Source organism: Symphalangus syndactylus, chromosome 22, assembly GCF_028878055.3.
Source record: "Symphalangus syndactylus isolate Jambi chromosome 22, NHGRI_mSymSyn1-v2.1_pri, whole genome shotgun sequence".
NCBI classification, from domain to species: Eukaryota; Metazoa; Chordata; class Mammalia; order Primates; family Hylobatidae; genus Symphalangus; species Symphalangus syndactylus.
In genome coordinates this window covers 13263980-13276328 of record NC_072444.2, presented here as the reverse complement: position 1 = coordinate 13276328, position 12349 = coordinate 13263980, and the positions used below count along the sequence as shown (strand labels likewise).

General features: G+C 50.4%; 2 protein-coding genes across 5 annotated transcripts in view; one reads left to right on the top strand and one right to left on the bottom strand.

Annotated features, from left to right (window-relative positions):
• The window catches only part of GRHL3 (grainyhead like transcription factor 3), a 45801-nt gene extending 36355 nt beyond the window's left edge, over positions 1–9446 (top strand). The window contains exon 16 of the mRNA XM_055260977.2: positions 9149–9446. Coding sequence (XP_055116952.1) covers positions 9149–9335 — 187 coding nt within the window. The 3' untranslated portion in view covers positions 9336–9446. The remainder of the gene's footprint in view (positions 1–9148) is intronic.
• STPG1 (sperm tail PG-rich repeat containing 1) overlaps positions 1362–12349 on the bottom strand; it is a 57956-nt gene continuing 46968 nt past the window's right edge. For all 4 annotated transcript variants that reach the window (XM_055260983.2, XM_063631606.1, XM_055260982.2 and 1 more), the window contains 2 exons: positions 5516–5706; positions 1362–2995 (listed from right to left, as the gene is read on the bottom strand). In XM_055260983.2, coding sequence (XP_055116958.1) covers positions 2919–2995; positions 5516–5706 — 268 coding nt within the window. In that variant the 3' untranslated portion in view covers positions 1362–2918. The remainder of the gene's footprint in view (positions 2996–5515; positions 5707–12349) is intronic.

Sequence of the window (12349 nt, the reverse complement as noted above, 5' to 3'; positions counted from 1 at the left end):
ACCTCACAGCTGGGGCCATCAGGCAGCACCCAAGGCTGGGAGCCACATGACCTGAGTCTTGTGCCAGCTCTGCCCTTACTCTCTAGTACAAGCCACTTTCCCTGGAGCCAGCTCCTACAGCTCACAGAAGCAATTGCAGGCATCTCTTCCCAACTCTGAAGGAGTGTGGTTATGTTGGCACATTGAAATCAGCCATGGCGACAGTCAGAAATTGACTTTTCCTTAGAGAACAAATCACAGATTCAGGCTTGCTTTCTTTTCATTTATCTTTTTTTTTTTCTTGAGACAGAGCCTCGCTTTGTCACCCAGGCTGGAGTGCAGTGGCATGATCTTGGCTCACTGCAACCTCTGCCTCCCAGGTTCAAGTGATTCTCCTGCCTCAGCCTCCTGAGTAGCTGGGACTACAAGTGCCCGACACCACGCTTGGCTAATTTTTGTATTTTTAGTAGAGACGGGTTTCACCATATTGGCCAGGCTAGTCTCGAACTCCTGACCTTGTGATCCGCCTGCCTTGGCCTCCCAAAGTGCTGGGATTACAGGCGTGAGCCACTGTGCCTGGCCAGTTTTTGTCTCTTTTAGTTCAGTTCCTCCATTGCCTCATTTATCTTTTTTTTTTTTTTTGAGACGGAGTCTCACTCTGTCGCCCAGGCTGGAATGCAGTGGCACGATCTCAACTCGCTGCAAGCTCCACCTCCCGGGTTCATGCCATTCTGCCTCAGCCTCCCGAGTAGCTGGGATTACAGGCGCCCACCACCACGCCCGGCTAATTTTTTGTATTTTTAGTAGAGACGGGGTTTCACCGTGTTAGCCAGGATGGTCTCGATCTCCAGACCTTGTGATCCACCCGCCTCGGCCTCCCAAAGTGCTGGGATTACAGGCGTGAACCACCATGCCCGGCCTCATTTATCTTTTTTAAGCTGCCAAGTTGAAGTGGGTCTTTGTTCCTTTGGGAGAGCAGACTTACCAGCCACTGTTACCTGTAGCCCTCAGTTTCTTTGGCTATAAAGTGCAGGACATGATCTCCCTTGGTTGTTTGTAATTATCATCTTCAGAGCCTCAGGACTCACTGGTGGGTCTCCAAGGCCACTACAATGCGAGGAAGGGGCTGCAGCAGACCCTGCGTATCACCCCTAACTCCACCACCGCAGCTCTGCTTCTCTCCACTTAAATATTTGGGTTTCTTGTAAACATCAGTCTGAGTAAAACCTTTTTTAAAAAAGTGTGAAAAGCATGATCCCTCTAAGAACTTCCCAGCGCTGACAGAGTCTGTGGTCCTAATTCCCAAGCCCCTACCTACAGTCAAGGCTATGGGCAGGTGAGTCTCTAGCCTAAGGCACAAAAATTAAGGGGTGCCCAAAAGCTCAATTAGCAAGATAAATAAGTTTAATGCAATATTTTTAAAATTAAGGCCAAAAAAAAATCCACGGTGAACAAAACATCACAGTTTTAAAGACAGGATTCGTATTGCTGATGTTTCCTTTTGCCTGGGGTTCCCATTAGGCTTGCCTGCCTCTGTGGGAGGGACCCAGTGGGGCACCCAGAGTTGCTCTGCCCAGGCCAGGCCTCACTGTGGCTGCGACGCACCCTTGATGTCAGAATAAGGTGATGCGTGAAGGTTAAATGACAGAGGAGCGTGGAACCACAGTCATGCTGTAGATGCTCCAGGTGCTCCGGGTGTATAAATTTCCCACCTCCTGAACTGCCTACCCAGGTCCCCTCCCAGAGCCAGTTAGGAAGCTGGAAGGTGGCACTTCTCAACCTTCACCTATCATTGGAATCACCTGGGTGGCTCCTGCCTCCCCTCCGACTGCCCAGACCCCACCCTGGAGGAGTTAAATCAGCATTTGTGGGTGGGCCCCAAGCCTCAGTATTTTTTAAAGTCCCCAGGTAATTACAGTGTGCAGTCAAGGCTGAGGACCACTTCTCTCGAGAGGCCACAGTTGTACAGGTCTTGGAGGCTTTGTAACCTCTCAGTAGCTGGCGGGGTTAATGTACTGAGAGACTTACAGCGTCAGTCAAAGCCCAGTCAGTCACAGTCCGCTGGGAGATCAGGAAAGGAGCCTGGCAGCTCCCCACCCACCGCGCATCTGTGCAGCCTCCACCAAAACCACCAGGGCACATTTCTTTTTCCCTCCACATAGAGACAAAGGCTACCAGGCCTAGACAGGCTACCAGGCCTAGACAGGCCATGTGGACTCCACGGAAGGGCCTGTAAGCCTGGAGAAAATTCAGTCCTGCCAGCAGAGAAAGTCAGGGAAAAGCGCAGCCCCCGGGCCTGGACACTGACTGCCATTCTATGATCTCCCACTCCAAAGAGAAAAAGGTCTAAAAGGAGTAAAGAGAGGCCTTTCCAAACAGGTGGTCACTTTAGAAAGGAAGCTGTGGACTGGTGGAAAAAGCATCAGCTGCCTGCAGGTAGCTTTCACCCAGTAGACATACCGTGAGTGAGTGAGGCCAGAAAGGGACAGATGAGAAAGGCAGGAGCGAGGGAATGAATGAATGAAGGAATGAAACAGGGAAGGGTGGGGCTTCCAGGCTTGGCCACCTTCAGGGTGGACTGCTCCTCCTTAAAGTCTGCGCTTCAGGAGTCCCTTCAGTCTGCGGCAGGGAGTCGTGCCGGAAGCCAGCCTGGATGGGTGCGTGGGGAAGCAGCCAGGGGGCTCTGTCCACTCCTCCCTTCTGCTCAGGAAGCCACTGGAGTCGGTGGGGCTGGGGTGCAGTCTCCAAGGAGCAATGTCTCCAGCTCAAGACAAAGGCAATGGCAGCAGTCCGGCTAGCATGCCAGGCCAGAGTGGTAGGGTCACCCCCCAAGCTGTCAGCTGCCACACACATGATCGGTCTCCTCCTGAGGAATGTCCTGGGGATGCTGGGCGGGGTGGGCTGGTGGCTGGAGTTCTCCTTGACCTTGTGTGACATGCCTACAGCACTGGGATCCATTTCTTGTCCTCGTTGTAGAGGAAAGACTGCTTTCCTGGGAGCTCTGGCTTGTACGTGGCTGTGAGGGGACAGAGAGGTGGAGGCATTAAGAGAGAAAAGGCCCATTGCTGCAGTCTCTGGCATTCTACCTCAGAGCTGGGAAGGCCTGGGGACCCCTGTGCCAGCCCCTGTATCTTACACGTGGGGAGACAGAGAGGAAGGAACTGGCCCGAGGTTATGTGGCTCTTAACTGGCCCAGGGGAAGTCGAACTCTGGCTTCCTGCCTTCTTTAATTCTTTTCAACTTTCTTTAACATAACAAAATTTACAAAACTATTTTCTATGAAATTCGAAAAGAAATTGAGTAAGGCAATATTCTTAAAGAAGCAAGGTGTTAGCTTCATGGGGTCTTGTTTTGATTTAGTTCAGGGGTTTCCATAAAAGCAGAAGCCATGACAATTGCGGACATGGTTCTCTAGGAGATGAGCAGGGCTTGGGAACTGTAGCCCCAGGTGACCAGAAACTCATGTTGATACTGACTTGGTTAATGAGGGTCCCGTGCGCAGCCTCTCTGTTCCTATACTTGGGAAGCCGCTCAGGGGAGCCCATGGTAGTCCAGGTATACCTGAGTTTACTGGAAGCTGAGCAGGCAGATGCCGGCACATGCACGTGCCCAGGAAACCCCTTGCAGAAGCCCACCTTGGCATGGGTGATCAGAGTGGCAGGAGCTGCCTGTCTCTGTGTGCCAGGTGCCTAGCACCACATACGGCATGGAAAAGTCATTCGGGCAATGCTTCCAGAAGATGTGGTAGAGCAGGGTCAAAGCAGGATCCCTGCCCGTGCCCTGCCCTCTCTGGCGCTCAACCCTTGTATGGAGCATTTGCATGTTTGCAATGCTGAGTTCTCCTCGACTGACCAGATGAGCCCCAGATCAAACCTCTACAGCCTTGCTGGTGTGATTATCACCACATTTGCAAGGCCAAAGCTAGGAGAATGACTTTCTCCCAGCGCAGTCTGCCTTATGTTAGTCTCACCTGTGAGTATGGAGCTGAAGGAGTCTCCCCACCTGACTGCAGCCTCTGGGGGCAAACCTGGGGCCCAGGTCATCTTGGCTCCCTAGCACGGGAGCATCGTCAACACTCACGGAAAGGCTGAGTGTAACCAAGCTGGCAGCCATCACAGCTCTGCCTTCATCCTCCCATGCCACCTGCCACACATGTCAGTCCCCAATGCCACCAGCTATGGCCATGGTCAGGGTGTGGTAATAGCAAAAGTGCTCTATAGAAGCTACAAATAGGTCAGGAAGTACAGAGGCCACCCACTGGATCCTGAGTCCCTCATATTAGCTCCCAGGTAGATCCCAGATGTAATGGGATCCCTACTTATGCTTGCCTATAAAAAGGGCGTGGCGATGGAAGGCTCAAAAGAGCTGCTCGGTTGGACAGTCCCTGGTTAATTTCATGAACAAACAAGGCATAAATGGGGAACACCTGGCACCGCCCGCCATGAACTCGCTGCGGACCTGTGGCCCACCCGCTCTCGAGGGTTTCCTCAGCTGTAAAATAACCTGGCCACACTAGACCAGTAGCTTAAATATTTTTTTTTTTTTTTTTTGAGACAGAGTCTCGCTCTGTCGCCCAGGCTGGAGTGCAGTGGCGCAATCTCGGCTCACTGCAAGCTCCGCCTCCCGGGTTCACGCCATTCTCCTGCCTCAGCCTCTCCGAGTAGCTGGGACTATAGGCGCCCGCCACCACGCCCGGCTAATCTTTTTTTGTATTTTTAGTAGAGACGGGGTTTCACCGTGGTCTCGATCTCCTGACCTCGTGATCCGCCCGCCTCGGCCTCGCAAAGTGCTGGGACTACAGGCGTGAGCCACCGCACCCGGCCTAAATATTTTTAAGAAAAAGAACTTTTCTGGCTGGGCACAGTGGCTCACACCTGTAATCCCAGCACTCTGGGAGGCCAAGACGGGCAGACCAGTTGAGGTCAGGAGTTCGAGACCAGCCTAGCCAACATAGCGAACCCCTGTCTCTGCTAAAAATACAAAAAGTAGCTGGGTGTGGTGGCATGTGCCTGTAATTCCAGCTACTCGGGAGGCTGAGGCATGAGAATTGCTTGAACCTGGGAGGCGGAAGTTGTGAGCCAAGACTGCACTACTGCACTCCAGCCTGGGCAACAGAGCGAGATTCCGTCTCAAAAAAATAAAAGTAAAAAAAATTAATAATAATAAAGAAAAAGAACTTTTCTGACACTCTGACAAAAGCTATGGCCCCCTTTCCCAGAAAATAATGTCTATATGTGCCAAATCTTCAGCCAACTGCAGAGTCCCAGACCCCTTCAAGACTCTCTTTGAGTCTTTTAGATGTTCATGGTCCTCAGTATGAATCCCTGGCCTGGACCATCTCTAAGAGCCCTTTCACCTTAAAACACAAAACATTTTTGTACTGTGAAAATGTGAACTGATAATGCTTCCAAATCTACCCTTGTCCCTGTAACCTATTTGGGAAACTACCTATAAATCAATGGCATTTGATGACCCAAGAATGACAAACAATTCCAGAAGATTTGGTTTTTACAATCATTTAAAACAATCCTCTGACCTGGGCCAGGCAGGCCTGGCTGAGGCGGCGCCGCTGTCCACCGGCTGGTATTGGACACGAATGATGCGCTAGAGATGAAATGCTTGCGGGGGCCTAAGTAGTCCACGATCTCATACTGACCAGGACCTGGGAGAGGCGGCTTCGGAGGCAGAGGTGAAGGCTGGGCAGAGAAGTTCAGGATGGGGTTTTTCCTTTGGGAAAGATAAAACGGGAAGATGTCACTAAGGCAGTCTAGTGGGGAAGGCACAGTTTCTAGACACAGCCAAGGCCTGCACAGCACCAAGCTGTCTGGAAGAGGACTGGTCATGGCACCTGGACAGAGCCCTAGCTCCACTGGCAGTGAGCTGGGGACCCCTGGATCTGTTTCCTCACCTGCACATGGCAATCATGATAGTACCTACTTTGAGGTCAGGGTTGTCAGGATAAATGAGATGATGCACCTAAAACATAGTACTCAGGACAGGCCTGGCACACAGTGAGAGCTCAGTGTGCGTTATTGTAGACGTGGAGCTAACCAGAAATGGCAGGCAGTGTATATCTCATGTGCCAACTCTGATTGATTGGTAGTGCCTGGCTGGAGTTCTGTGAAAAAAAACTGAGGCCCCATATGGACTCAATGGGAAGAGGCCTTGGTGATCCACTTGTGATGTCTGCCATGGTCAGGGAAGAGAAAGAAGCATCTGACATTCCACAGATTTGCCATCCCAACACCAGCAGGTCTTTAGAGGCCACTGTAACATTGATGTTCCAGAATCCTAATAAATATCATCCTGGGGAGGCAGGAGGCAGGAGTGGAAAAGCACCGGGCTGGACATCAAGAGACTCCGCATAACCCTTTACCACTCACACCACCATTGTTTTCAAGTCTGTCTTCCCCTCCTTCCAGAAAGGGAGTCTATCTTTTATCTCCGATATTGAGACATTAAATGAAAGAGAACTAGGACATGTACTTGAGTCCTAGCTCGGTCATTAATTCATTCTGGGCCTCAGTTTTCCCATCTGTAAAAGGAAGGGGTTGGACAAGATGACCTCTGAGGTCCCTTCCTGCTGTGATCTTTCATCAGGTCTTGATTGAAAGTTCCACTGGGCTGTCAGAGACTTCTGCGCTTGTTACAGGAATCACACTCCTCTCCCAACCACATAATAGAAGGGCCACCTCCTTCTGGCTCACACCCAAGGCTTCTTCTAAAAGGCTTCTCACCAAAAGGGGCGAGGAGGTTCTCCGCACTGAATGGCCAAGGGAGCCTCCCCCAGTCTCCCCCAGCACTCAACGACCAAGGGAGCCAGCCCATCCAGGCAAAGGAGGGGACTTGGGATTCCTGGCCACTGAGGCACTACTGCACTTTAGCCAACAACTTCTTAAACACAGAGAGCTTGAGGGGACCCAAGTGATGTCTTCTTCAACCTCCTTAGTTTTCTAAAAATGTTGGTGTCCGCAGAGACAAAGTAACTGATCCAAAGTCATAGGCACATTCGTAGGAATGCTGGCATAGAACTCAAGTCTTTGGTGCCTAGCAATACGGAGAAAGCATGATGGCGGAGGGGACTGAGTTTAAGGGTCACACAGACCTGAGGCTGAATTCTAGTCATGCCACTTACTGGCTGTAAGACAAAGCCCCTGATCTCTCTATAGCTTAGTGTCAGTATACACAGCACGGCAAGGAACAATGACACTAACTTTATAAAGGAGTTACGATGAACAGAGAAAAAGTATGTAAAGCACCTAGTAGAGCACCAGCACATAGTAGGTGCTCAATAAAGGTAGTTGTTATTCTTCTGATGATCCCTGTGTCAGCATCAGTGTGTGCTGCTTGGTGACAGAGAGGCAACTGAGCCTTGTAAAAGACTGACTTAGGGCCCTTCCACCCCAGAGTCATGCTGAGGCAGGGGACACCGCCTTGTCAGGCAGGACACTGAAAGCCATCATAAATGTACTTAGGCTCACATCTTGTGGTGGAGGAGCAGCTGGCGTGGATGCTTATATTTAGAACAAAGGTACCCACAGGGAAAGGGGGGACATGATGCCTCCCTGTTTGCTGTGAATCTGCATGGAAGAACTGGTTATAGGGTGTAATCAACAACCTCTCCCCTTATAAATAAAAGCTGGCTTCTTGTTCTGGCTTGTGGCTCCCCCTTCAAAACACCTCCAGACATTTGATGAGTTTGTGGCTGGCATCATGGAGAGACAGGTTTGATTCCTGGAAATTACAGCTGGAACGAATCAACCATTATATGAGGTTACCCCATCACTGGTCTGGGTCACTCCAAGCCCAAGATTCCCACCCTGTTCTTTGAGAAAACCATGAGGTGTCTGCTTTCTTAGCCAAGGACAGCCTGCAGGAGGCTGGAGCACACTGAGTTAATGACTCACCAGTGTTCTTGGCAAGATGGGTTAGAGAGGTTCCTTGTCTTCCACTTCTTCAATATGCCCAGGAGAGGCTCAGAACCTTCAGCCTAGCACTATGGATCTTTCATGAGCACCAGCCATATGTGCAATTCTGGGCCAGGCATGCTTGGGAATCCAGGCAGTTCTGTACTAAGACACGGACCTGAGTGTCCTTAAGGGCTTGACAATCCGCTGCCAGCAACAGCCATGACTGGTGACAACTTCAGGCAGTACAGGCTTTGCACTCAGACAGAGCTGGGTTTGAATCCCCACTTCCTCGTTCAACAGCTATGTGTTCTTAGAAAAGGCTCTTGGCTGGGCACGGTGGCTCACGCTTGTAATCCCAGCACTTTGGGAGGCCGAGGCGGGCGGATCACGAGGTCAGGAGATCGAGACCACAGTGAAACCCCGTCTCTACTGAAAATACAAAAAATATTAGCCAGGCGTGGTGGTGGGCGCCTGTAGTCCCAGCTACTCGGAGAGGCTGAGGCAGGAGAATGGCGTGAACCCGGGAGGCGGAGCTTGCAGTGAGCCGAGATCGCGCCACTGCACTCCAGCCTGGGTGACAGAGCGAGACTCCGTCTCAAAAAAAAAAAAAGAAAAGGCTCTTAACCTCCTTAAGCCTCAGTTTCCTCATTTGTAAAATGGTGGAAATAATACCTACCTCCCAGATTGTTAGGAAGATTGTGCTTTACTTGTAATGTTTGTTTAAAAACATGAAATCTGTTCAAATAGAGATTTTTAAAAAAAACTGCATTGAGAGCAGAGAGAAAGAGACAGAGACAGAGGGACATTAATTCCAACAAGACGAATCCAGAAATCCATCCAGAAATCCAGAAAATCTTCAGGTGGGGAAGAGCATTTCCAGCAGAGGGAACAGCAGGAGCAAAAGCATGGAATGGGGAAAGCTGTAGCTGTTATGGTAGGAATTGGGACACAAGGAGACAGACGCTGAGCACCTAGACTGCCTTCAACCCTCCATTCACTGGTGATTTCCCGGGTTGTTCACTTGCTTCTGACACTCCCCACTTACAAACCCTGATGAAAACTTAAAGGCAAGATCTATTTATGGCCTCTCAATCCAGCCTAATCTCCCACGTCCTGCTGCTTCCGTTTTACCTTCCAGAAACACCCAACACAACACAGTTCAGCAACTCCATGCCTTTGTCCCTGCTGTTCCTTCTGTGAGAAACACCAACTTTCCCTGCAAACTTGAATTCCATTCTTGACGTTTTCACTTCCTTCAGGGAAACTTCTCTCCTCCACCCACGCCTGTCTCGCCACCCCCCACCTGACTGTCTTGAATGTTCCCATCCTGTGAATCAAGTGAGGAACATGGGTTTTGGAGATGGATTTTGGAGGCAGAGGGACCTGGATTCAACTCCCAGCCCCACCACCGTAAACAGCCTGCACTTCACTGTAAACTCGGAATGACACACCCACCTGGAAGAGAGGTGGAAGGACGATGGCAGGTCGCATCTGAGAGCTCTCAGCTCAGAGTATGTGGCCCCTGAATACATTCTGGCTATTCCTTTGCACTTAAAATGTTGCAATTTCTATGGCTTTTACTTGCCTAGCTCTTTAAGGGAAGGGATTGTGTCTTCCTCAGTTTTGAGGCCCCCAGCCCTATCCTGGGAACATTTGCTGAAGTGCAGAGAAAAGCAGAGGGCTGGCAGCAAGTAAACGAGCCCAGGCATCTGAGGCCCACATGCCAGTTTCATCCTCATCCAGGGCTGGTCCCTCCATGTCGAGGTGGGGCTGACAAATCACAAAGGTCAGGCTGGATCAAACCCAGGGCAGCCCACAGTGCATTGTGACCAGGGCTTTTACGAGCCTCATTGCTCAGTTATAAAAGCCAACCTGGCCCTGCCCCGTGGAAAGAAAACATCTATCAAAGGCTCTGAGTTAGCCACAAGTGGATTAAGTGTGTTTGCAGCTTCCAATGTGAGCTGTTTGCAAATCACCTAAGAATAATGAATGTCTTAGAGGACTCAGCAGGCCACTTGGGGAAAGCATCCGAGACCCTCCAGACACTCCCAGGCACACATTCACTCTGCCTCAGGGATTCCCAGGGTTGGGAGGGATAAAGGGGCAATTTTTCTCATCATTAAAGGGCAGCCGATTGCCTCTGGGGTGGAATGCAGTATCTGTTTAACAGGGTAGCGGGTGACAGATTACAGCCGCTTAGGAAGAAGCATCCCATATCTAATTGAAAATCCCAGGGGAAGTTAAGGTGGGTCCAATCTAATTACCAAAATTGGAGTGGGGCCAACGGGGCTTATTTTTCAGCTCTAGCTGTGACAAGACAGCGTGTCTGTGCAAATCCAGTGGCTTAAAACTCCAGGAAGCAGATCAAGGGTTAGAAAGATGGCCCTGAGTGTTGCACCTCCTTGCTGGGGAGCATGAGTTGGAAGGCAGTGCCTAGGAGGAACTATTTTGATCTCCAAAACTCTCACCCTGACTCACCCTAAGTCATTGAGTCATCACTGTGACGGATATTGAAGACCTCAGAAGCGAAACCTTGGCTGATACTTCACTTTGCTTCTGAAGACACCCTGGAAGCCGAGAAGTCCTCTTAGCTTTTGAGTCAGCAAGGTGGCCACGGCCAAGAAACACCCGATGGCGTGACCTTTAGCTAAGGAGCTCAGAAATGCCAGTGCTAACAAACAGCCAGCCCCTAGCACAGCATCTGCCCTGCGGGGCCACACTAGAAACTCTAGGAAGACAGAGAGGACCCGTTCACCTGCTTTTATAAAACTACAAGTTACCATGTGGGTTTTGTGGGTTATCTCCTTTTATCCTTACAACCACATTATGAGGTGTTCTCATCCTGGTTCACCAAGGATGACTTTGAATTCACTGGGAGTTAAGTGACCTCCCTTCCCCCAGGCCCACAGGGCTGGTGAGCGGGGAAAGTGGAGGTTCCATGGTACTGACTTTGGGGCCTGCGCTAATCAATCCACTGCCCACGCTGCCTCCATGGCCTCTCCAGGAGACGTGATCAGCCATTCCCCGCCCTAATGGCGGCCTCCTGAGCTTTGGTCATATCCAGCCATCCTCTCACGGCTGGGCTTTACATTTTTTGGCCAGTAACATGAGACTAAAAACTCCAGGAATAATTCACATCTGCACTGATACTTCCTGCCCCTTGAAGAAAGCAGATCCAGAAGAGCATTTCTGTAGCTGTAACTCTGCCCAAGAATGGGAAGCCCATCAACTCCAACCCAAGACAGATAAGGGCAGGTCTCCCCCTGCACAGCACGCGTGTGTTCCCGAGAAAGAAACATGGCGGCGAGTCACCGCCGCTCCACGTAGCTGTGGAGAGCTAAAGAGGATTAGTTCTGATGTGGACAAAGTCCTAAGGGAAGGTGCATGCAGATGGGGTCACCCAGGTGTTTATTGACCTCAGGACCCCATGTGGCTCCTGTCCCTCTCTTCCCTCCAGGGACACAGGAGAAAACAGAACTGGAAATTGAGAAACTGGATTTTGGATATTTCCTCAACACTCTGATATTCAGCTGTCTTTTCTTTTCATTACATCATTTTCTTCATCATTCATCGGGAACAGATGGATGCTTTTTTAGAATAGTCCAAAGCCTACCAGTCTCGTCTTCTTGCTTTCCAAATAAAATTATAAATTTCTTAGCTTCATCTTTCCCACGTTAATTTTAAAATACATAATCTGGACCTCCTCTATGGGTCCAGGCTGGCTCCACGTTCAATGCCCACTGTGTGCTCCCCTGAGTCCATGGTGAGCAAACCTGGGATTCTGATGTGTCAGAAATGCAGACGCCCTTCTTTCGCTCATAGAGAAATGAAGATCCAGAGAGGTGCCCAGAGCAGCCCCAGACCACAGAGCCAGCTACACAAATGTCCTGCTATAGAGTCTGAGGCACCATCCACTCATCAGGGTGAACCCAAGTTTAGGAGACAGCAGGTTAATAGGTTCCTTTACCGCAGGCCTTCTCAGAGCCTTTAAGATGCCTGTGCGGATTGCCATGTTCTCAGGGGCAGAGGGTTATGATGCAGTGCTTCTCAGAGTTATTAACTGAAGACCTTTTATTTATGAAGCGTTGACAGAGAGCCAGCGAGCCCTAGAAGCCCCAGACATGCAGCCCCGCTGCATTGCTCAGGGGGAAGACGGCCCCATGGGATGTGCATGGCCACACACCCCTGGGGCCACCTAACCCAGCATTTTGCTGCAGGCTCCTCCATCTGGCTTCGAGGCTGTTCCCAGATGAGGTTGGCTGGAGGCGTGGTGTCCTGTTCACCTGAGCCTCCAGTACAGAACTAGAAATCTATAGAGCCTGCTGACTGACAAATGCAAATGCTGTAAAACAAGAATGATCTCAAACCACCTGTTCAAACTTGAGCAAAAGCCAGAAGATATTTCTCCAGATAAAGCAGTTAAAAATCGAGCGTCCTCCACTCTTATGTTATTTCACTAT